Source organism: Micromesistius poutassou (genome assembly GCF_964030765.1).
Source record: "Micromesistius poutassou genome assembly, chromosome: 19".
Lineage (NCBI taxonomy): Eukaryota > Metazoa > Chordata > Actinopteri > Gadiformes > Gadidae > Micromesistius > Micromesistius poutassou.
The window spans coordinates 5471119-5497000 of record NC_140289.1 but is presented as its reverse complement, the minus strand read 5'-3'; the positions used below and the strand labels follow the sequence as shown (position 1 = coordinate 5497000).

Genomic DNA, 25882 nt, shown 5'->3' with positions numbered 1-25882 from the left:
AGAAAGAAAGACACAGGCATACAGATGATCTGTATGATTGATGATATAGTGAAAGAGGGACAGAGTGAGAGAGAAACAGACAGGGAGAGAGGGAGAGCGAGAGAACAAAACATAAAAGTACAAAGACAAGTTGCAGAAAGAAAGCGGGTAAGGAGTCAGTCAGAGAGAGAGAGAGAGTAAGCAGAGGGAGAGAGAGCAGACAGTGATTCTTGTGGTTCTATATCTGGATCCAGGTACAGACAAAGCGGAACCAGACGAGGATGTCGTGGTGTCTGTTAGTTGGCATGGGGTTGGAGTGTTGAGCTCATAAACGGTTTTATATATGTCTCTCAATGCTTCAGAGTACTTTTAGGCAGACAGACAAGAAAAAAAAAACTGTTAATATAATATTTATTAAAGATCACAAAAGGGATTTAAGAGGAAAAAATGCAATAACCCCTTTTTACAATTCTACAATTCAATTGTACTTTGCCAGGGTTGTTTTTGCTTTTGACAGCAAAGCTTTTACCATTGTGCCAAAGGAATTTAATGTACATTCATAAATAATAAAGATGCTCCATGAAGACAAAGACGCACGAGCACATGAGACACACACACACACACACACGTGCGCAGATTGCCCTTAGTGCAACAAAACTCACAAACATAATACACAAATCTCACAGATTTCCCACTCTCAAACCCCCAAGAGCCACACATAAACTGAGCCATATCTGCATGGGGACCAAACATTATTTATATATATTGCACCCTGCGGACACAACATGTGTGTGTGTGTGACAGTAGACATATACTGTATATAGATCCTTTAAGATCAATACCAAGGCTTCCAAACGGCTGCGTTCAGCGTGTTTTGATCTCTGATCTATCAGCTCAATTGCACAGGCCAATTATATGTCATCATCGCTATCATCTCTCTCTCTCTCTCTCTCTTGCTCTCTCTCTATCTCTCTCTCTCACTTTCTCTCCCCTCCTTTCTCTCTCTCTCTCTCTCTATTGTACTTAATGGTGCGTTGGATCGATAGCAGGCGCCACACATGTGACCATACATCTCACCTTGACCGCCAGACAGTCACAAGGGGGCTCTTAAAGGAACAGGGGAGGGGACATAAGTGTGCTCCCAGGTATTAATGGAAGATCTTGTTCTATAGGCCATTTATACCAATTTATACCACGCACACACACACACATGCATGCACAGACACACACATGCACGCATGCACAGACACATGCACACACATGCATGCGAGCATGCACACACACACACACACACACACACACACACACACACACATACACATACACATACACACACACACACACACACACACACACACACACACACACACACACACACACACACAACCTCAACCACAAACGGTTTTAAGGGTCATATGGAATTGCAGGGATGAGCACATGAATGCTTTTGTAACATTTGAATGTTAGGAGCTGGTTCTGTCGCGCTTACAAGGGCTGGATTCTAACACATTAATGCAAAACAGATTCATTAAAAAAGATGTTTGGCTATTGTGAAACGTAGATATGAGCTCAAGCACCATATTGCTGCATTTTAATGTTTTAGAATGTCCCTTGGTGTCCATGTGTAATGTACTTTTGAGTTTATATAAATGGCAAGTGGAGCAAAAAGCTATTTTCCATCTAGTGTGAACAATAGAGTTGCATTGTATGGTATTGGATTAAAACGGATTCAAAGCAACCACCACGAGAGCCCATTTTTATGCCGAGTACTACCATTGAAGAAAAAGCGAAGAAATCACGAGATAATGTGTGATTTCGCTAGGTCGGATGACCTGTGGTCCGATACACGATGGGACCAAGCGGGGTCACTGCTAACCTCATCACCGACAGACGGAGATGAGCCTCCACACAGAGTCTTGTTGGTGGAGCAGCGCACCAGAGGTGGGCAGTGTTAGTGGTCCATGTCACTGTGGGCGGGCGTGCGCGTGGGCCCTTCCTGTGGGTGTAGAAGGTCAGCGAGCCACGGTGGTTCCGTGAGAGCGGGGACGGGAACATTCTCACCCTGTGTGCAGCGGTGCCTCCCTCCACTGCCACCCCTTCTGCTTTTGTACTTTCTGTTTGTTTTCCCCATTTTTTCGGTACGACTTATAAATTCCGTGGCCGTGGCCCGGCTCCTGGAATAGAAACGGCGGAGTGAGAGGAACTCAAGCGGACAGTGGAGGATAACTAGGCTTCTTCTTCCGCGACACTCTGGACATGTGGGAGAAAGATTATCTCCCCTGTCAGCTTTCTGGGATGCAGGGTGAAATGGACCGTCGCACCGATTGGCTTGGATTTCCTTTCAATTGCACGCATAAACACACACGAACAAAAGAAAGAGAGACAGAAGGAGAGAAGGAGAGAGAGAAAAAGATAGGCCAGACAGACAGACAGGCAGCCAGACAGGCAGACAGACAGACAGATGGACAGGAAAGAAAGAAGGATCCTGCTTTCTTTTCTTCCTTTCTTCTTACAGAGACAGACAGACAGACAGACAGACAGACAGACAGACAGACAGACAGATAGATAGATAGATAGATAGATAGATAGATAGACTGATATATATTATTAGACTAGTATTACCAGTATTCTAGTGGCTTGTTCTTGACAAAAAAGTCCTTGTCAGGTGTCCTTAACACACCAACATCCTGTAACGAGTTCATTATGCCCTGTCTGGTGTGTCTGGTCTCTAGGAAGTCTGTGTGTACTCCTTCTCAGCTGTTTTCCCACGCCTTAAATTCCTATGGAAGTACTTAAAGATCCCCTCTGAACCCCGGGAAGCTATGTAAACAAAACAAAACAAACACGGACCCAACAATCTCTGCCAAACAAGCGCCTGCTAATACATAGCGTTACAGCGCAGGGTGTCCCTATCTCTTTCGTCTCATAAATAATGAATGTGGCGGAGCTTTTAAAACCCAGACAAGGAGAACCCATTTCCCCCCCAGTAGACATGTTCAATTTCAGTCCAGAACTTTCTTCAAGAGAAATGAAACTGGAAAAAAAAGAAAAGGCTTCACAGTCCGCTGTTCAAAGCCAGCAAAATCCTGTTAAATCTTTCAGTACATCTGCCGTAAATACAGCGGAGAAAATGTTGAGAGTCACACTAGCTTTACTATCAGTCCACTTGTTTTGAAGAAACGAGTGTTGCAAGAGATTTGCTTATTATTTTGGTAAGATGCTCCAGTAACTTTTCAGTATCTTTGCAAAATAAACAAAAATACTAGCATGATCTTGCAACAACTTAGCCATTCAAGGTCGGCATACAACATGGCCTTCTGGATGGATTTGTCTTTTAACATTTTATTACCAGCCATGGCCAACAGAAGTGGATTGTCAACCCAAAACCAAAATGTCCGCCTTCCCAGCTGAGCCCAACAACAACACGAGCACCACTTCAAAGAAAACCTTCAAAATAATCCTTCGGCACCAAATCAATCTACCTCACTCTGTGGCGACAGCTCCCCTAATGGAAGTTTCTTTTCTCATTGACTCATCGCACACAAGACACTGACCGACCGAGAAAACACGAACACAACCAGCAACCCGTGACTCCCACCACCCCCACCCCCGCACCCTCGCAGCCCCCCCCGAGTCTTACCCCGTTCGCAGGTGCTGGCCCAGAAGCCAGTGGCAGTGCAGTCGCAGATGTAGCGGTTCCACCCCTCCTTGCAGGCTCCGTGGTTCTTGCAGGGCTTGGCGTCGCACTGCTTGGCCGCCATCTTGCTGCAGGAGGGCCGGATGCCCGTCATGTTCTGCGACTGGGCGATCTGCCGCACGTCCTTGCTGCGGCCGTCGATGAAGAGGTCCCGCACGCAGCCCACGTAGCCGTAATTGAGCATGGCCGTCCAGAGCTCGGTGGGACGCACCAGGCCGGGCCGACTGTCGGGGAGACCCCCCAGGTACAGGTCCCCCTCCAGGTCCAGGATCTCGTTCTCGCCGCTGGCCGTGAAGGGCGTGCGGCGGCTGTTCACGGAGATGATGCCTGGAGAGAGAAGATGAGATGGTGTACTTTACGGGTTCCCAGGTGGGACATTCACATGCCAAAGCGGGGAGCACAGGATTAGTATGAAGAGAGATACAAATTTATAAAACGATAACAACACTGAGAAATATACCTGAAATATAAAGAAATGATGCTTGTGTACTCAATCAGAGTTCATAGTGTAGGAGTCGATAATGAAGGAGTAAACATTATCGACAGGAGAAAATTATAAGTTATCTGGCCTTAATAGAAGAGTTAGTAAAAATGATGTCCTACAATGACAGACTTGGATGTTTACTTTTGAACACTACTATCAACACTAAATTACCAACATGAATATGGGTGGGTCAACCTGCTGCTTCTGCTGGTGGGCTAACCATGTAGGCCAGAATACGTCTCGTACCGACCCCATGTTTGCCTTTTGCTTCATGCACATGCCTCTCCTTCAACCCACTCTAAAGTCTGTCCTCACTGTGCTGTCCATGAAGGCACAGCAAGTCGGTTAAACATCACAAAATTAGGATGAAAGCTTATGATCGAAAAAGTGTTAAAAAAGCACTCAGCATGCATTTTGATGAAAATCACGCACACATATTTTTCTACTGACGCAGAGCCAACTATTAATGTTAGGCCCAACGTTTATGGTGATGCATAAATGTAAAAGGGTGCCCCTGTGTATCGCGTTGGATTTATTATACAGTGTGGAAAGCGTTGATGGATGCAGTATGTACGTGCAGTACGTGTATGATTCATTATTAGTAGGCAACTAATTAGTTCCTTGTAAAATATGAAACTCAATGCCAAGTCAACTGGCCAACAGTAACTTTTATTCAAGGACATAGTTGGCGACACAGTGGAAACACTGTGTAGCAGCCTGATCAAATAGTAATATATTCCAGCATTTGAAGGTAATGCGCTTTAATTAAGCGAATCAAGGTCACAGATCAGCAGAATGCTGTTGCTCATATGCTGGTGTGAATGAAGAACAACATTAAGATGAATGCCGCTGTATGCCTTTTAAAATGTAGCTGACTGGATTGAGTCATTAACGCCCAGTTGCACTTCTCCTTAGGACTTTGTAAAATGGTGGACTTTAGTTGAACATGATTAATAATAAATGGAACAATAATTAGATTATACTAGTAATAATTTGCCTAAATGCCATGTTAATGTCAAACAGTCTACTGTAATATATATATAATATATATATATATATATATATTTTTTTATTTAATTTGGACACGGACGCTGCAAAACATTTATCTTGATATTTTAGCGCAAATATCGGAGTAATAATAATGTTCTCATTTCATTTGTATGACTGTCACCTGTATACCTTGCATCCCCGTGAAGTGAAGGTCAGATTAATGGAAGTAACCGAGACAAGGTCAACTCCCTTTCTCTCTCTCTCTCTCTCTCTCTCTCTCTCTCTCTCTCTCTCTCTCTCTCTCCCTCTTTCTCTCAACATGCGATCCAAATTTAGCTCGCCTGAACCCCGGGTGTAAGGTGAGCAGTCACATCTCTACCTGCCTCTCAGACAGTCCCAGAGGTATCCCGGGGGAGAGGGAGCTCTAGGGCGCTGACAGCCAAGACAAGACGGGGCCTTAATTCACTTGAAAGCCCCTCATTACAGCCTCAATCTTCAGCCACGAGCCCGATCATGTCTGTTCTTAACCAGGGTTCATATATCTGTCTCTCGTGTCTCGTCCCCCACCCCCCACCACCCAAATCCAAACTTCTTCCTCTTCTGCTTCTTCTTCTTCTTCTTCTTCTCCTCTTGTGGGAAAAACCCCCAATTTCTGGTCCTCCGCAATCACACTGTGGGATAGTGACGGTGATTAATCGGGCCAGCACAGCCTGCCGACACACTGCTAAATTGGCTGCCCTAACCTGATATATAACACAACAACAACGTAGCGCCCAGCGAGCAACAAACTGCCAGCTCTCCCCCATCCCTGTACAATATGGCGGTGATTGTGTTTTCGTTTTATTTGGTCTCTTTCCTGTATCTTTTTTTTTCCTTTTTCTTTTGTACTTTTCGATAGCCTCGGGGCCCGAAGTTCCTAACCTCTCTTTCAAATACAATCTCCCCGTTACAGTTACGTTGTGTTCCGGGTCGAAGAGTGTTAGAGTCGGAGACCACGAAAGAATAAAGGTTTTGGGGTGAAGGGGGAGGGGGGATTGGGAGTCTGTAGCTATTAAACAAGAAGTATGGATTTTTTTTTTTAAAGATAAATCATTGCGGAAATTGCTCTGTGGAGAACGTTTCTGGTATCTCTCTGTATCAGAGATAAGCCCGGAGGAATAACTCCTTCAGGACTTGATTGTAAATATTTATAGTTGTGCTCAAAGTTTTGCATTCTTAACACACCCAATCGCTATCCAGATCATTGCACTTGGGTAGGCAGAAAATATATTGTTTTTAAGAATTCCATAATTTTTGGGATTAATTATTGCAAAATTACTAGTACTTAAGTACGGAATAAAGCAAATTACAATAAAGGGCCTTCAAATTTTAAAGCATGTCTTTCAGTGCATTTACATGACACTCAAGAAAGTCAACTTATTGGCTTAGTCCAACTATGATTGGATTACTAAGATGCATGTATACACCTTAGTCGAGCTATACTCGAATCTAATTGGGTTACTCATAGTCAAATTAAGACCCCTAGATAATGCGATTCATAGTCGAGTTAAGTGTGCATGTATGGAGTCGAATTGGATTATGCGTTCTGCACATGCTCGAGATCTTTTCCCGGGGCCGTGAGCCGGAAGTAGAAGGAGACGATAGTCGTGTTGTTGTTGTCGCCGTCGGAAAACGAGAAACTGCGATTTATTTAAAAAGGTGGCGCAGATGATGGAGGAAGCTGGTGAATGTAGTTACCCCCTATAAGAATTGTGTCCCGGCCGCGGGAGCGTGCATGGCATGCATTCATTAAAGGTGGAAGCACACAGACACTACGCTTCGATTTCACCCAAGGCTGAATTAAAAGTACATGTTTTTCTAAATGTGGGTCATCAACAAGGTTGTAAAGTAGTAACTTCGGGCACATCTGTCAAAATAAACGTAACGTGATCGTAAACGTGTTTACGATCTTTATTCATTCCTTGTGATGCGGCGGGGAATGCCGTATACAGACGGGCGGCGGAGGGGCTGCTCCGGCGGGAGAAAGATGTTTTCAGTAGACAGCTGTCAACTCACTTCGGATAGGCGATTTATTTAAAAAGCTGGCACAGAAGATGGAGGAAGCCAGTGTCGTGCCAATGTAGTTACCCCCTATAAGGAGTGTATCATCATCAACATGCGTTCAGTACACACTACGCTTCGATTTCACCCAAGGCTGAATTAAAATTAAAAGTACATGTTTTTCTAAATGTTTATCATCAATGACGCTGTCAAATAACTACAATCTTTAGTCATTCATTGTGCCGCGGCCGAACTGACGGGGGTATTCTCTGATATTATGAGTCTTACAGACTGTGTCTGGTTCTCCGACTCTCTGGTACTTCCACAACAAGTAAAGACTCCTAATGGGGTTTATCTCGACCATGGGGGAAAAGGAATTGGGGGAAATTAACTTTGGCTTTGACTCTCTGAAGTCCAGATTGAAACGAACATGGAGGAGACAGCGATGTTTCAGCAGACAGCTGTCAGTTCACTTCGGGTCCATATAATTTCTCAGACGCTCCATTGTTTCGACCTCTCGGTCGCATGCGGACTCCTCCGCCGGCAGAGCAGCTGGAGGAGTCCGCATACGACGAAGACGAAATGATATGGACCCGAAGGGAACTGACAGCTGTCTACTGAAAACATCTTTCTCGAATGCCGCCTGAGTTTGTTGTTGCTGGTGACGTAAAGAGGTCAACCGGTGGCTCTATTACCACTAGTTGAAATGGTACAGTGCCACCTAACGTACCGGGGTATGACACCCTTGGCCAATGAATCGATTTACTCACTGCCATGCATACGCGGACAATTGCAGTTGTCCAATTGAGGAGCATAGTCAAACTATGGCTTTAATCGAATTAAGCTGTGCATGTAAACGTACTGTATGTAGCCCAAGTAAAATCCTGTGTGTGATCACAAACTCGACTCATTTAAATAGAACATAGGGCTTCTATTTGACCTGATGTATTGATTAGAGTTGGTTTTCAAGGAAGCAGAATTTCCCTGCAGTAGACTTGACTAATCACTGACTTGGGAACAGTGTTGGGGAAGTTACTTAACGTCTCATGCAATGTTGGGGCAGGGCAGCTCAGCGATCGCGTTCCTCCGTATGTTTATCACATAACCCAGCAGGCTTCAATAAGGATTTCAATTTCGCTAACAGTGGATCCCCCGTTCCCCCCCTTGTCCGTTCCATTTGGGAGACGCAGAGGTGAACTGTCCCCCGCGCCCCCTCCCCTTTCCCCTTCTCACACAGCTTCTGTACACGGCACCTCCTCAGCAAGCAGGGGCGCCTGCAGCCGGAGGGGGCGCCAATATGCCAATTCCCCACACAGTGATATGATAGATAATAGAAAACTGCTTCGTGGCGCGGATGATTTTTGCTCGTGTGCTCGTGCTGCCCCAAATGTGACATAAAATAATGCCGCCCCGGGTGGCTGCCTGCTTCGCCCGTGCCTAAAACCGCCACTGCCTCAATCCCTCAAAAGTTACCGTTGGTTGCTCCGCCGCGCTTGCCATGATGACTGACTGCTCTCTGCATGCTATTGCTAGTACCAGCCTCAGTGTGGAATGAGCGCCCGTGATTATTGCGCAAGAGCGCATAGCTGAGGCAGTGTCACTGTCAAATCTGTCCCTGGGAAAAGTAACGTTGTGCCCAACTGAAAAAGGAACTACGTTTCGTTACCATATTTTCAGTAGTAACGCATTACTTTGTAACGTGTTACACACAACACTGCTTGGGAACCCAAACCATCGTTAGAAATGCATGACAAATCAAAGTTCACATCTGAAGATGAGGCCAGAGATGAAAGGAGGGAATGAAAGCCAAAATGTAGTACACTAGCAAAAAAAGTACTGCATATATGTCTGGTAAGATCATCGTAAAAAAGAAATACATATATCGATAGTCAGAATATAAATAAATAACAATAATACCCTGTAAGATGAAACAGCCTCAAATTACCCTGACATGGCTTCACAACTTCAATAGAAAATATTTGAATAATACTTAAAAATCAATTAAAATATCTCTATTCAGACTAAAGCAAAATGAAGCTCAACGACGTGTTGCTGATTCATAATCCACTCGTATCCTTTCACCTCCTCCATCCCTCCCTCTCCAACCTCCATCGATCCATTCATCAATCTATCCCTCCTCTTCCTCCGCCAACCATCAACCCTCCCTCCATCACCCAGCCATTCCTCCATCCCTCCCTCTCCCATCCTCCATCCCTCCCTCCCACCCTCCTTATGTCACTCCATCATTCATCATCCGTCCTTCATCCCTCCATCCCTCCCTTCCTCTCCCATCCTCCATCCCTCCCTCCCGCCCTCCTTACATCCCTCCATCATCCATCATCCATCCTTCATCCCTCCATCCCTCCATCCATCCATCCTGACCCCCTCACCTGAACGCCCGTCCCTCTGGATGTCCACGTGGTACCAGGCCCCGTCGTTGACCTTGGCCACGGTGGCCTTCACCTTGATGGTCCCTGAGCCCATGTCCAGCAGCAGGTACAGCCCCCCGTCCAGCAGCTCCACCGCAAAGAAATCCACCTTGTTGTTGTTCTTCTGGCCCTTGGCGACGGTGGCGGCGGCCGGCGCTACGGGGGCCGCGGCGTCCCCTCCCCGGCGGTCCTGAGGCTTCCCGTGGGTGAACAGGATCAGCCCGTTGGGCTCGGAGGTGCGGAAGTCGAAGCTGATGGAGCCCACCCGCTTGGTGTTCCACTTAGGCAGGCCCAGGTAGGACTCGGGCGTCTCGAAGTTGATGGGGTCCAGGGTGGGCACGTTCTCGCAGCGAAAGACCACGTCGCCCTGGAGCTTCATCTTGGGGTCCACGATGCGCGCCAGGCGGGAGAGCTCCAGGCGGATGTCGTTGTTCTTGTACACCACCTGGGGAGAGGGAGAGGACAGAGACGCAGGGGCGCGGTCAGACACGCGACTTTAAGACGGAGAGGAGAAGAAGGAGAGATGGCTTCAGGGAGGTTTTCTGTTACAGATTTTGCAAAAGACAACTCTCTCGAATGTTAGTCTTCATAAAACTTAGAGTCATGAAAACACGGGACGTGATGGTGACTGTCCATTGTGCCAATGGATGGTTTTCACACATGAGGTTTGTCTGAATGTTGAGAGTGGCGTGGGAGCTGTATCTCAGACATGGGAAGGACGTAAATTTTGGGACACATCATCAGTAGTGTACCTTTGAATCAGGGGGTGTTTCGGCTTTTCAACACTATACACCCTCATCAAAGGTGTCCAGCTACAGGGTGATCAAGCCTGAGCTTGTGTCCCATGCCCAGTCATGAGTATTGCCTGGTTGTTTAAATGGCGCAGCCCACCGGACCATGCAAGGCAGGGGGGTCCTCTTCCCTGAGTCAGGCCTAGAGCTGACCGCACACCTTAGAACCAATACTATAAAAAAAACATGTGGATTCATCAAAGGTGAAAGACAGTGAATGGCTGGGGTATCTTGCTCAAGGACGGCTACAGAAAGACTGTAGACATAAAGGTTCAAACCTACAACGTCATGGCCGGGACTATAACTATGAAAACAATTAAACATGAAAATATAAAGAATATAAATAAACACAAAGAAAAGCAAAGAAAACCCTTCCATATTTTCCCATGAAGACTTGACAAATGCACAAGCATACATCGCACAGAGTAAATTTTATTTGAAAACCCTACCTCTCAGACATTAATCATGTCATAAGAAAGAAAGAAAGATAGATCATGTCACCAAAAATCTATAACAAAAGTTATAGCGATGGAACAACTTTCTTCTCAGAGTGTTGAACTGAAGAATCATATCAGTTTCCATGTGAATACACAGCAACACAATACATGTGTCGGTGCAATACCACGTAATCATACACTGCCAATACCACCGCTTGCGTATCAGGTTCAAGGACGTCAAGAATCAATCTAAATCATTTTTCTTAGATATATATTTTTTTCTTTCCTTTGCTGTATGTGGCACCAACTGTATCTCAGGCCTCATTTTTCCCATCGCAACACCAATCTCGGCACGATGAAGAGAAAACAGACGATATGCTAAAACGGTGGATAGTCCTTTTGATTGAACACCTGGCCGCCGCGCCATGCGTGATATGACTGTTATATCACCAGCCAGTCGTTCGCTACGCCTGGGAGCAGCCCGACCCCGCTCTCTCTCGCCAAATATGTAGTGTGACCACCAGAGGGATTCACGGATCCTGGGAGAATGCAGCCAATATCCCACCTATTTATTCACACTAAACCACTCCCGACCCCGTATCTTACTCCACAGAACTGGAAAGAATGAAAAATGGGGGCCAGCGTGCTAGACAAATGAAACAAAATGTCACCGGAACGAGCAAACGGTATATATTCTGAATTGGAATCTATCGAGGCGGAAAATTAATGTTATCATTCGCCCGGCTCTTGTTTTTTTTGCGTCGAAGGAAGAGAGAAGATGGGCTGGAATATTGTGGTGACGGCGGCGGCAGGCGGAGGTGGGGGGACAGGGGACGGCAGAAGTGTTGTCGGCGAAAGCACATCTGTCACCAAGCGCGCCGTTGTTTCCCCGGGATTAGCGATAATCCTGGAAGATTTAACAATAAATCAACACAGGTGACCGGCGTCGGACCGCTGGGTGGGGAAAGCACGCCAGACGAGAGAGAGAGAGAGTGAGAGTGAGAGTGAGAGTGAGACAGGGAGACAGAGAGAGAGAGAGAGAGAGAGAGAGAGAGAGAGAGTGAGAGCGAGAGAGAGAGAGAGAGAGAGTGAGCAAGGGCATATGAATGATGGCAGTTAAAACGGAGGGTAATAGTTATAGAGAGAGAGAGAGAGAGAGAGAGAGAGAGAGAGAGAGAGAGAGAGAGAGAGAGAGAGAAAAAAGGGGGGAGGTAGGAGAGGGAAAGAAGAAGATGAGGGTCATTAAGTACAAGATTATCACCTATCAAGCTGATTGAGAGAAAGGCATATTTCATCCCTTTCTATTCTTTCTTTCTCTCAGTTTGTGTTTGGCCGTGTGTGTGTGTGTCTTTGTGTGTCTGTGTCTGTAAGTCTCCCTATCAGTGCGTGGGTGTCACACAAATAAGGCCATTTGCTGCACATTTAATATTATTTTTTTGTGAAAATAACTGATTATGCAACAATTGATCAGGATAAAATTTTGAAATAAATCACCAATATTTGTCTTACCACTGACACAAGTTAGCCTTAACCTACTACCTAACTATTTGGTAACAAAATTAACTTTTTCTCAAGGCGCTCGAAAATATTCAGGGCCACACTAATCGACCAATGAACCAGCTGCCCGGCTTAAAGATGACGTGCCATTGGATTAGGACTATCATCCGTTCATTTTGCCAGCCTCCGATCAATACGGTAATGGAAATGATGTAACAGATGGGAAATCACGAGCCACCCCCCCATCCCATTCTCTCGTACATGCACCTCATCTGTGCCATTGTTAAGGCTATCTTTGCAATGCTGTGTATGTGTGTGTGTGTGTGTGTGTTTTGTGTGTGTGTGTGTGTGTGTGTGTGCGTGCATCCATTCCACCAGCTTGTGAGGACCATTAACAATGCGAGTACAGCCGGACTCTAACAACTCCATGAAGTCGAGATGTTTCATCTCCACGGCTGAATAGAGTATTGATTTGGCAGAGCATTGCAGGACATGCACATACACACGCACACACGCACACACACACACACACACACGCACACACACACATATTGAGTGCATGCACACTAATTCAGACACACAGACACATACACACATTCAGACACACACACACACACACACACACATATTCGGAGACACACATTTGTTTGACAAGTGAAGTATAAACACCCCCCCCCCCACACACACACACACACACATATGCACACACACAGGGAACACCAAAGACACAAACAATAGATGAAGCCTGCCGCATTGTATCGGCCATGTTGATGGATATCAGTATGGAGTTGTTCATGACAATGACGAGGCAGCGGGGAGTCCCACATCAACATCCACAAATCCTAACCGTCATCTCCTTCATCTTAGTGATGGATTCCTTCTAAATAACTTCACACAGGTGCCGTCTCACACATACTGTTTCCAGGGCCAGTGGAAGTGTATATTTAAAAGCCAGCGCCAGACTGGTGCTGGAAGCTTCTGGTAAGTAGTTCAGAAGCTCAGGGGAGAGAAGGGAAAAAGCCATCGTGTGGGAGGGTACTGTCGACGTGAAAACAAGTGCCCTCAGCTCAACATCACACCTGTTCTCGGGAATGCTGCCAAGAATTTTTTTTTGAAAAGTGCGTTATGTTACTCATCAGAAATCTCTTTTTGAAATTCCCTCAAGCCACTTACGGTGAGAGCCGTGATTAGATTAGCACCCAACAAAACCAGTAGCCCTACTATAAATATTATCGCACCGCACATAAACTGCACCGTACCTTGAAGAGGGTAAAAGTGAGACAAGATCAGTGTTGCAATCAGTACTTAAAACTATTCCTATAAACATACCACTCAACAAAATGGCCGCCGCAGACCTTGCAGAGGGTAAATGTGAAAGTGATACAATTTGCGGCTCTGTGCTTTGGATTTCATTGCGCACCTCGGTCAAATAAACCATGCTATTAAAAAACGGGTAACAGTGAAATCAATGTTTGGGTTGGAGTAGGAGGTCAAAAAAGGCACAGGTTGTTCTGTCGGGACCAATGATAAAAAAAAGATAAAAATAAGCCAAAGACAAAGTTTACACGAGCATACCTAGACGAATGAGAATACGTCAAACACAGATGTGCTCATGTCGTAATCACTTTAAGTGTGAAGTAAGTGATGGTTTAGTGGAGGCTTGTGCTGCTGAAGTCAGAGGAACAATCAGTGGATACTGTTAGGACTGGTGAAACCAGATTAGCAAATTAACCTGCTCTCTCTCTCTCTCTCTCTCTCTCTCTCTCTCTCTCTCTCTCTTTCAACAGCCAAAACGCTGTTGAATCATCCGCTCCACGTTATCCAGGGATCTACAATCTCAAGAAGGAGGTGAAGGGGGCGGCGAGGACCAGAGAGCATGGGGGTGAATGAGAGGGAGAGAGAGAGAAAGGAAGGGAAGAAAGAGCGAGCATGGTGGTGAATTAGAGAGAGAGAGAGTGTGTAAGCCTGGTGGTGCGATAGCGATCACAGTTGTACGTGAGAGAAATAGGTTGTGATAGAAAGTGTATGAATACACACCCAATAACATGTTGCCATGTACACACACACACACACACAAGGGATATAGGTTGATCATGATAACAAGTTTGAGTTTGTGTGCGTATGTGTGTGTGTGTGTGTCTAAAAGTGTGAGTCCTATGTATTTCTGTGTCTGTATACAGTATGTCTGTATGTGCGTGGGCGTGCGTGCGTGTGAGTGTGTGTGCGCGTGCGTGCGTGCGTGTATGTGTGTCTGTGTGTGTGTGTGTGTGTGTGTATCTGATTCAAAGTCAAAAGCAATTACCGCACAATGAACCTATATTACTGGCATTTGTTAATGCGAAGAGGACATTTAAGCATCCTGCTCCCCCACATTACGGCCAATCACTCTCCTGCAGACGGAGACTGTGCTGAGTCACCTTCAGCAGCACCATGCCAGGAATGCAAGCCAGAGGGATGTGTGGAAATGCAAAATTTTTATTAGCAATATTGTATTTCCAATTATTTATCCGGCCTAATGTGTCTACATGGTTGAAATGATGGTATGAGTGGATATGAGGCCGCATGGAAATTGAACGCACAACATTCTCATCAAGGCATGGAACATTATCTGCCATCTAATTCAGGCGGTCATTCTGCCTGTGAAGGATCCGATAAGATACTTTATTCATCCCAGGCAGGCATTTCTGGGTTATTTTATACAGTTATTACAATTTAAAAAAAAACGAAAAAGACACAATAGCTTGAATAACAATATGGAGGAAATTAACACATTTTAACACATTATGTATGTTTAGGGAGGGAAAGGTGTTTTTTATCGCAATCTTTTTGACTTTTTCTAAATAAAATTGTTAGGGAGCGTAAGCGTAGGATTTCAAACCGGTGTAAATGGCGTTGGCTGAACAGTAATAAGCATCATTGTGTAGTCCATCATTGCTTCACCGTGTAATGCTGCAACAGCTGTCAGCCCCCGACAACGTCCACGCTGACATCTGCACCGCGAAAAATTAACTTTCTCCACCATAATGTCAGACTGGGTAACTGAGTCTCCCTTGCATCGCCTCCAATTTCCTACCGGGTGTTTTCTCTCCTATCTGAAACCTTTTTAATTGCTTCAGACTGTTCCAGCCCTACGTCTACAGTGGGCTGCACCTCAAGCCACACAGCTAAGACACGTCTCTGTCGTTAACGAACAATTGTCCAATACCAATCCAGCACCAGTCCTGTTTTATGTTTTCTTTTTCAATCTTTTTATTTTTCCATGTGATATTATTTTGCCGGCTCACGATGATGATGATGATGATGATGATAATCAGTAGAACTCCGGACTGAGCTCTGAAGTGAGTCTCGACTTCAACTGCATATTTTCAGACGAAGAAGATGAAGACGAAGAGAAGAAGAAGAACCCTCGGGTGGAGGTTTCAAAGTTTGCAGGAATGTCGGCCTGACTTTGTGTAGAGATGTGTGTGTTTGTGTGCATGTGTGAGAGAGAGAGAGTGTGTGTGTGTGTGTGTGTGTGTGTGTGTGTGTGTGTGTGTGTGTGTGTGTGTGTGTGTGTGTGTGTGTGGTCATGTGTGTTGGAGTACGTTTGCTCATCAGTTGCGTGCGATTCGCAGAGTCCATTAATCCATTTATGAGAGTGAGAGTGTGTGTGTGTGTGTGTGTGTGTGTGTGTGTGTGTGTGTGTGTGTGTGTGTGTGTGTGTGTGTAGAGATAGAGAGAGTGAGAGAGTGACATAGATATAGAGAGAGAGCATTAGGAGTGACAGAGAGACATAGAGGCAGAGTGAGGGAAGAGACGGAGGCAGCTGATAAGACCAGCCGGTCTCCAGAATGAATTAGCTCAGCTGGTAATGAAGGTGGGAGCCACAGCCGGAACCATTGGAGAGATAAAACACCACAGACAAGGTGACCTTCTTCCTGTTTCCACAACCTCATCATGGCCTGTGTGTCTCTCTGTGTCTCTCTGTGTCTCTCTATATCTCTCTCTCTCTCTCTCTCTCTCTCTCTCTCTCTCTCTCTCTCTCTCTCTCTCTCTCTCTCTCTCTCTCTCTCTCTCTCTCTCTCTCTCTCTCTCTCTCTCTCTCTCTCTATCCATCTTTCTCTCTGTCGCTCCTCAATCTATCTGTCTCTCTCTCTCACACTCTCTCTATCATTGTATGTGTTTCTCTCTCAATATCTCTCTCTCTCTCTCTTTACAACAAGATGAATTAGCTAAAATAATCTGACAAAAGAATGTCTAAAATCATATCTCTCTCTTGATGACTCATTCCATCCCACTCTCTCTCTCTCTCTCTCTCTCTCTCTCTCTCTATCGATATGTCTCTCTATTTATATATGTAAATTGACTGTATATACTGTATATAACACTATTTCCATCTGTAAATTATGAACATCATCTATGAGGGAGCAAGTTTGCATCCTCTACATAGGATATTAACTCTTATTTTTGAGGCAATATAACATGAACTAGTGCATTTCATATACTTTGTATTACTTCAAAGAGAGAGAGAGAGAAAGAGAGAGTGAGAGAGCAAGAGAGATTAGTGTGTTATTGCTTACTGTGTGTGCGCATGGAGAGAGCAACACACAAACAAATTAATCTCTTTGTGAATCCCACCTAATTTCTGTCCCCGCTTTCTCACTCATGTCTGTGGCCGGACACAATAATAACAGCAGTACCCACCCTGTGTATTATTTCCGTATAAATAACCCAGACACAGCTTCTTCTGGCACACTGTTATTTTGACCAGGTACCAGAGAGTAGACTATGTGTGCAGACACTGTGGCTGAACTCAACCACCGAGTCACAATATTCCCCCCAGAAAGAGCAGAAAACTGCTGGCTATGGTAACTGCAGAACCACTTACGCGGCTGTATTATGACATTCAGAGCACCCACTTCCACATCTGCCATCGCTCCCGCCTTCGTATAAATACTGCTCTGGTTTCTTACTCTCTATCTTCTCGCTTTCTCTCACTCTGGCAGTGTGTGTAAGTGTGCTTGAGTTTTTTTAGGGTGTGTGTGCGTCTGTGTGTGTCTGAAAGTGTGCGTGTGTGCACCTGTTTGTAAGTGTTTGTGTGTGAGCGGAGGTGTGTGGGTGTAGAGTCGTTTGTGTATGCGTGCATATGTGCGCCTGTTTTAAAACTTAAAAACTTAAAACAATTTGTGTGCGTACACTTGTGTGTTTGTGTGTGTGGGAGTGCGTTTCCCCAATGACATTGATGAATGTTTGCGTGTCTATTGTGGATTGTGGGCGGGATGAAGAGGCCTACATTGTGCATTAGTTGTCCAAACACCAGCACCACTGTGTGGGGCTCCATCTTAATAGGCTCCTACAAAGACTCCAACACTTTTCAAGTTTGCAATAAATCAATCAGTCAGCTTCCAAAGTGTTTGCGTGGCTAATAACCAGACAGCAGTCTCATTTGAGACTGCTGATCGCACGTCGGAGCACTATTGTTTACACTTGCTAATTGGGAGTTTTGTCCTTTCTAGTTTTGCGTGAGCTTCTTCGGTGTCCTTGACAACAACACAAGGAGCACAGTTGGAATGCGGATCTGTATAATGGGTTGTTCAAATAGCAGGCAACTAAGAATGCATCCCAAGTTTGATACTAACTCAGGCAGGATTTACTCAGACAGAACACGATGCAGACAGACAGCCCACACACACACACACACACACACACACACACACACACACACACACACACACACACACACACACACACACACACACACACACACACACACACACACTCGCACGGCAGACGGAAACCACAGCCCGCTGACGTTCCTCCTATGTTAAACACACTAACAACTGCTCCCGTTTGTTTGCGAGAGATCCACAAACAGCCAGGCTTCTGCCAAACCCAAATGAACACATAAGCCCGGCTGTAATCTGTCTAACACCGCACCAAAATCAATTTTCGAGCAGCCCCCGCCACCGACGCCGCCTCCTCCTCCGCCGCTGCCACCGCCACCATCACCACCGTTACAGCACTTTGTTGCCAATACATCTTCCTGAGCGATGACTAATAGCAGCCAAACCATAAATAACAGGCTACGTAATGCCTCCTGGTTTCGAAGGGTGGGGGGGGGGGGGGGGGGGGGGTGGTCCAAAAAAAGGGGGGAATCGAAGGTTTGCATTAATTACAGGGAATGTCCTGTCAATGCTTTTTTTTTTTTTGGTTCACATCACAAGCCTGCCGGGAGCCTCTCCAGCCCGCTGCGGTCGGCGCTGAGGCAGCGAATTAGGCGTGGCAGAAGCAACTTTGGGGGGGGGGGGGAGGGGATGTTCTCACGCGCAATCCGCGCTAGACGTTGAGAACAGGAGCAGGTCGGGGGGAACGCGGGGGAACACAGACCTGAAAACTCAGCAGATTGAATTGATGATGGGCTTTTTTCATCTCGCGCTCAGACTCTTCGATCTCGCTGGGACCAAGGGGAAAACACTTGCTGGTGTTTTATTATTGAATGCAGCGTTTGTCAATATGAAGCTACGCGTGTGTGTGTGTGTGTGTGCGCGCGTATGGGGGGGTCTGTCAGTATATGAGGTCATCTAACACTATTTGCATGATTGTGTGTGATAAGGTCGCACTTGAGGTTCTCAGATATTATCTGATTTATGTGTTTGTGAGTGTGTGTGTGTGTGTGTGTGTGTGTGTGTGTATATGTAGGTATGTGTCCATGAACTAGGGCTGTCAAAATTGCTCAAAAATTATGTTTGAATATTCCCTCTAAAAAAAACACATATTCAAACTATATTTGTGCATTATGTCAATGACGCGCATTACGTCAATAACAGGACAAACTAATACAACAAGACATAACTACTTGTATAGGTAGTTTATATAAGTTGAAACATATTTGACAACATATTACCTACACAAAAATAAATAAATGGCCAAGACCGCAGACCTCGCTCTCTTTTTCTCTCTCGCTCCCCCTCACTCTCTCTGCGCATACTGGTTTAAATAAACAACAATAAACAAATGCTGAGTGCTGATCAAGAGTTTTGTGCAAGCAATTTAAGGTCCCGACTCTTGTCACTTGACTTGTCGCTTGACTCTCGTCTCTTGTCTTGTAGTGTTCTGGTCGCCCACTCGCAAAGCAGACAGCCACACTGTGGCTTCCACTGTGTTTTTGTTTCTGTTTTTCCACATTCAAATATTAATTTTCACCTTTGAATGTCTGTTTTTAAAAACAATTTGAATATATATTCAAATTTAGAATATTCGTTGACAGCCCTACCATGAACGTGCGGTTGTATGTCAGTGTGTGCATGTTCAAAGGACCTTTTAAACTCAAAACAAATTGCATTTCCCATCCTTTGCATCATCATCATCATCACCATGGTGTGGCCATGGATCAGTGCTGTGCCTTACCTCTTTGAGGCAACCCATGAAGTTGTTGCTGACCGGGGACCCCGGCAGGTCCGCCGTGCTGGGACTCCCGCCCACGTAGAAGAAGTCATCCGAGCCCAGCATGGTGTAGTCTTCCTGGGTATAGCCTGTGGTGGTGAGGATGCCATCCACGGAGATGGTCACCTGTTGAAGGGGCGCAACACACAGCCAAAGCACAGTCACTACTCCGCGTCGCCACACCATGAATCGCGTTTCAAACACACCTCCTTTTTTTGGTCTGCATTCTGAATCAGGCGGTAGAAGTTTCATTTTAGGCGGTCTGCGCCAGAGGTCGGTTGGTTGGCGTTTTTTGGGCTGGTGGTTATTGAATCTTCCGGTACCTCAAAGCGATTTATTTTGGTTAGTTTTCATTTTTTGATCAGACAGTGTTTTTTTCATTTTGTTAATGGATTGTTTTTAGTCAAAGGTTCCACAGGACAGGTAAAGAAAATATGGCAGAGGCATATTTTCTTTATCTTTGATGGGGGTAAGTATGGATTATAGGTTTGGTACTGAAACTTCAGGTTTGGGGAGAGGGTTAGTACAATGTTCAAACCAAGGACAAATTTATCACACTTGTCTTAGGTTTAGGGTTTTGCTGTATTGGTAACTGCAGACACACGCATTTGGACATTAAGGCAAGCATACACTCACACACAGACATACACAGACATACACACACACAGACAGACATAGGCACACGCACACACATGCACCCACACACACACACACACACACACACACATACACACACACACACACGCACACTCAGACACGCTCCCACACACACACACACACACACACACACACACACACACACACACACACACACACACACACACACACACACACACACATACACACACACACACACACACACACACACACACCAACTTGTCCCTCTAATATTAACAAACACACACACATGCATCACAAAAAGAGGTTTTGCACAAAACACCAATCTGCAAAACAAGGTATTGACTGAAGTCAAAAAGAACACGTTGAACTGAACATGTAAGGTAGTACGTGATGAGGCCAGGCCAAGCTTTGAGCGAGCAGATCGATGCGTGGGCCCATGCGAGACCGGGGCCTATATCCAATCACTGTCTAAGAATACTCATCGCGATCGCCGGAACCCAAGGATGTGATGTCACGGCCGCGTTAACGCCGGACCACTTGGGCCGCAGCAACCGGTCCCAGACAGGGGGATGCTTATTCTTAGAAGACCGATGCATATGGGCCCCAGGGAGAATGAGTGTAGCCACGACACACAACACAACACCACTTTCACCAGCATGCCACAAGATCACACGGGACTCGGGAGGGGTTGGGGGAAAGGCAGAGTAAAGGGATAGGGGGTGGAGGGTGAGTGGATGAGAGTGTTAGTGGTTATCATGAGTGAGACAGGTCAAAGGTCGGGACCTAAACCATGGATGTGGGGGATGGTTGCATGCCATGCGCCATAGTGAGTTGGAAACAACTGTCAGAGCTCCCGCAATGAAGGTAAAGGGCTTTGGTTTACGTCAACATGAGTAAAATTGTCCTCATTCTGGGCTCAGTGGTGTGGTTGACAGCAACATCTTTGCTGGGATTGTGGAAAGCTTCTGCCAGTTCTGGACGACAGTCCTCACAAAAAATGGGGGCTTTTTTGTGTGGGAGAAAAAAATATTGTAATAATAGTAATCATAATCATAAAAAGGATTAAAAGGTCGTCTCCCTGACAAAAGGCAAAAAAGTCGAATCAGTGGTATTTATCATTTTTTTGGGGTTAAAACTTTTTTAGGTCATATTCAGAAGCAGAGGGAGAAAATAATAAATATAAAAATATATATATAAAAAAATAAATGAAAATGTAAAGTGTCAAAAGAGAACGGGGGACTGTGTGGGGGGAAGGGGAAGAAGGTTGTTGAGGGTCAGGGAGGATATTGAGAAGAAGCGAAGAAAGAATTGCCCGGTAATACAAACCCATCTCCTCATTTTTTGATAAGAGTGTCTCAGATGGAACTCAAAAGAGAACAAATATAAAAGAAGAGAGGGGGGAAGGGACACACGGCAAACGCAAAAAAAGACAATAAGAATGATATCTACCAGACAATGTAGTTTGTTTACCATAGCGTGTCCAATGCCTGATTGCTTTCCAGAAAAAGGGGGGAGGAAGAAAGGAAATCAAAACAATAGTGAACAAAAAACGGTTGTTAATAAAGATGGCGAGAAAATGAAAATTAAATAAAAAATAAATGTGGAAGAATAGGATGTTCGTTAGTACATTAGTTGGTTAGATCTTGGTTAGTAGTAAAACAAAATGGCTACCATGGATGAGTTAGTGTCGAGGTGATTAAAACACTACGTGATTTAGTGGCTGTTCCTCAAGACTCATAGCCCAACCTCAGCCGGATATTCCACATCGGGACAAATACCAAAAAAATTGACATGAAGCATCAGATAAGTCTACTTCATCCTCAATCTTTTCCATTTGTGTGGAACGGCTTTACCTGTACCCACGAGAATCTGCGGTTTACCTTTTTTTCGCTTCGTTTTTTTTTTAGTCTAAGTTTAGTCTTCTGAAGAGGAATAGGAAATCGAAAGGAAGGAAAGAAAGAAAGAAGTAGAGAAAGGAATGAGAGAAAGCAGACAAACCCCAACAGATAGCGTCGCCTTGGACCCCCTACGCTCGGCGCTCCCTGGGGGGGCGTTTCGCGTCGTGACCTTTGACGAACCTGCGAGGTGCGCCTGACTGTGGGTAGTGTCGGCACATCATCAACCTACGGGCGCCGCTGCCCTGCTAATAAACGGCTGGCTCACCTGGCCGACGCGCTAAAGGTCGGCCGGCCGATCGATCCGCCCGGAACACGACCGCTCGCTCTTTAGTAGACACAGCCGGTTAGAGCCGGTCTTCATGTCTCCGTGCCACGCTCTAGATTAGTTTTTCGGTTGCGCCTCGGCATTCGCCGGTATTTCACAGATCTTAGTGCTGCCCCAGTTTTCATTAATAAGCCATGTTTGGTTTTCAGATCTTCCCTGTATCATTTGATCAAATTCTTATGACATAAATTACGATCATGATCCAATGCCAATTTATTTTCAAAACACTCCTTGCATCTTTCCACATGTCTCATGTAACCCTATAATTATTTAATGTGCACAGCTATCCCATTACGACTACAGTACACAGGGAGAACAGCTTCAATTTCGCTCCTAATTTATCCTTAACGACCTCTAAATGGTTTAATACTACACTCTATAAAGGGACAACACTGTCACACAGTCCCCTTCACGTCGTGGTCTAATCCTTGTCCAGGGAATATGTCAAGGCTATCCCCTAAGAGGCGTCAACAAGCCAATGCATACTGCTTAGCTTAAGTGGCTCCAGGCTATATTTTTCCTAACAAGCAGCCTGCTTCATCAACTGCATCGTAAACAACTGACCCTAATGGAATGTCGCTTGGACGCATATCTTCTAAATGATCTTAATGTGAAATATATCTCATGTTGCACATGAATGACATGGTCTGAGAGAGCGAGAGGACAACCCCAGACAGAGGGCATCAGATTAGCAGAGTATTACGGGCAAAATGCAAAAGTATCAGATAGTTTGAAGGAAGAGGGAGGGAAAGTTCAACAGATAAGCAGTTCAGTCAAAGTTCAGTCAGATAAGCAGAAGAAAACCCTAACAAAACGGAAGCTTTTCTAAGTTCTCAAAGGCTCTGCATTTAGCCTCGTGTTTCCACCTGTGTTTAATCGGTAAACTGATCGGTCAAATTAAGCATGACGTATATATATACATGAGTTAATCTGAAAAAAATGTATGCAGATTTACAAATAATAAGCACCGGTGAGATCAATCTCGAAGATGTAGCTGTGATGCGATGACAACCAATCAGGAAAAAGAAGATGATAATCCTAGCCACAGCGAAACATCTAAATCCGACAACGCGGCTGATCTCTAAACGTAACGAAAAAACTAAATCCACGGGTCATCCTACGCAAAAAAAACAAAACTCTCCACCACCGTCGCCCCCAGGGTTACCTGTCGCAGATTGCGCGTCACTTTGATATCGTGCCACGAATTGTCGTTGAACTTCCCGTTGACGGGCTCCACGATGGCCTCAAAGGCCCCGGAGCCCAGGTTGATGACGAGGGACACGGCGCCGTCCTTCAGCGCCAGGTTGACGTAGTCGGCCGACTTGCCCGTGTGGAGCAGAAGGCCGTTGCGCTGCCATGTCTTGAAGGACAGCGTGATCTCGTCGCTGCTGCTCTGGATGGGGTTCTGGGACAGGTCGTAGCAGAAGTACTCAGAGCCGCGGAAGGTGGCGACGTTCTCCTCCCTCGCTGAAACGACATGAGGGGGGGGGGGGGGCAGGGACAAAGCGAGAGCACGGGGGTTAGGTCGGCAACGGATTGCTTGAGAAGGCGTGGATTCCGTAGAGAGCAGCAGCAGCGCTCCTTGGAAGGGGAAGGTGCTGCACTCTGTGTGGTTCTTTGTAGTTCTTTATGGTTTATGGTTGTGCTTATTATTATGGTGCTGGTACTTCATGCCGTGACACCTTCATTTCCCATCTGGGATTAATAAAGTAAATCTTGTCAAAGCTTATCACTTCCACTAGCCACTGTTGGAAAGCAGAGGAAATCAATTTGTTAATGCTACAAGGTAATGCCGTGAAGGTATGGTACTAGCTAGCATGATCTACCGCTCCTCATCTACAACAACACGCTCCGGTGTCGCAAATCATGTGATAAACATGAACACAGACCGGGTGCTAGTGTGCTATTTGGTCTGAGCATCAGTCTCAGTTTTGGCTCCTGTTATCATTTTATCTATGCTACCTCCCAGGAGAAAATGATTCATGCACTGATGAAAGCCGTTTGGCTCAGACCATGAAACACTGCAACAGAGAGAACAGTGAAACACATGAAGTGAATTATCTTTTACCAATAATGCATAAAAAGTCACATATCCTCTTTATTCATATCCAGGTATTTTTCAATACCACAACCCAAACCAGGGCTTGGTTTCAGTTCCAATACCAAATCAATGCTTTTCATCCCATCCTTTGAGGGTGAACACATTGTTCTACCAATAAACCAAACTAAAATGTACTGAACTTTGGTGTCCTGGCCTCATATCATGCATGATGCATGATACGTGTGATTATTTGATCCAATCATTCAGTTTCTGTTCACAGTTGGCCAAACACACCAGGAGGCAGAGTAAAACACGGGACGTAATTGAATACAATTAAGGTCCATCAGAAAACAGGACACGATGACCGGGAACAGATGACACATGACAAACCAAGAGGGAGAATAGACCCACGGAGAAGGCGGTACTGCACCCTTCCCTGCAAGATGAGCAAGAGATGAGTAAGAGATCAAGGCTGCTTCTCTGCTGCAGCGTGTTTGACCGTAGCCCCTAGTCAAACATGGCTGGAGTCTGGGGCTTTATGTACGCGCATGCCAGCAGTTGGTAGTCTTGTTTATTTACACTCCGATGCGGAGAGAGAGAAGGCAGCCCCTGAGAGTCAAGACTTTGGCTAGTGGATTCCTCCCCGCCTCGGGCCAATACCCTACAGAGCCACCAGAATTGCAATAATGTATTTTTTTGTAAATAAATGCGAAATGGACCAAGACTCTTGAGGGGAGGGGGTGGGGCGGGGGGACGGACAATCTGGGCAAACGTCGAACATCTAATATAACTTTGTTGCCTCAGTTTCAGAGCCTCAGAGCGTTAACACCTGCATCCACAAACTACACATTCACAAACTCACTGGGAAGTTTTGTAAATAACAAAAGCGACGGGCGGAACAATTATACCTCAGACAGCGAGAAAGAGCTAAACAGAGAGAGACTGAAGAGAGGAATAGAGGAAGACAAAATTAACTTGGAGAGAGGGAACAAACTTGAATCAAAGCAGCAGGCTGTAATTCTTCTTTGTGCCGTTTTTGGCTTAGGGTATATTTAAACATGAGGGAGGTATAGTGGTGGCTGGCGGGGAGATAAAGGAGGCAAGAAAGAGAGAGAGAGAGAGAGAGAGAGACAAAGAGGAAACACAAGCGGAGGCTGTTGCATGATGGGAGATGATTCCGGTCATGGGAGTAATTCCCCCCATGGCATCAAACTCGCGTCCCTCTGCAAAA

The 25882-nt window shown here is 45.5% G+C and overlaps 1 protein-coding gene across 1 annotated transcript in view; it reads right to left on the bottom strand.

The window, feature by feature from the left end:
* The window catches only part of nrxn3b (neurexin 3b), a gene marked incomplete at both ends in the record, with an annotated part of 279821 nt that overhangs the window by 190608 nt on the left and 63331 nt on the right, over positions 1-25882 (bottom strand). Inside the window, 5 exons of the mRNA XM_084484264.1 lie at positions 3620-4003; positions 9581-10064; positions 19731-19892; positions 21858-21881; positions 23776-24077. Of these exons, the coding sequence (XP_084340390.1) occupies positions 3620-4003; positions 9581-10064; positions 19731-19892; positions 21858-21881; positions 23776-24077 (1356 nt within the window). The remainder of the gene's footprint in view (positions 1-3619; positions 4004-9580; positions 10065-19730; positions 19893-21857; positions 21882-23775; positions 24078-25882) is intronic.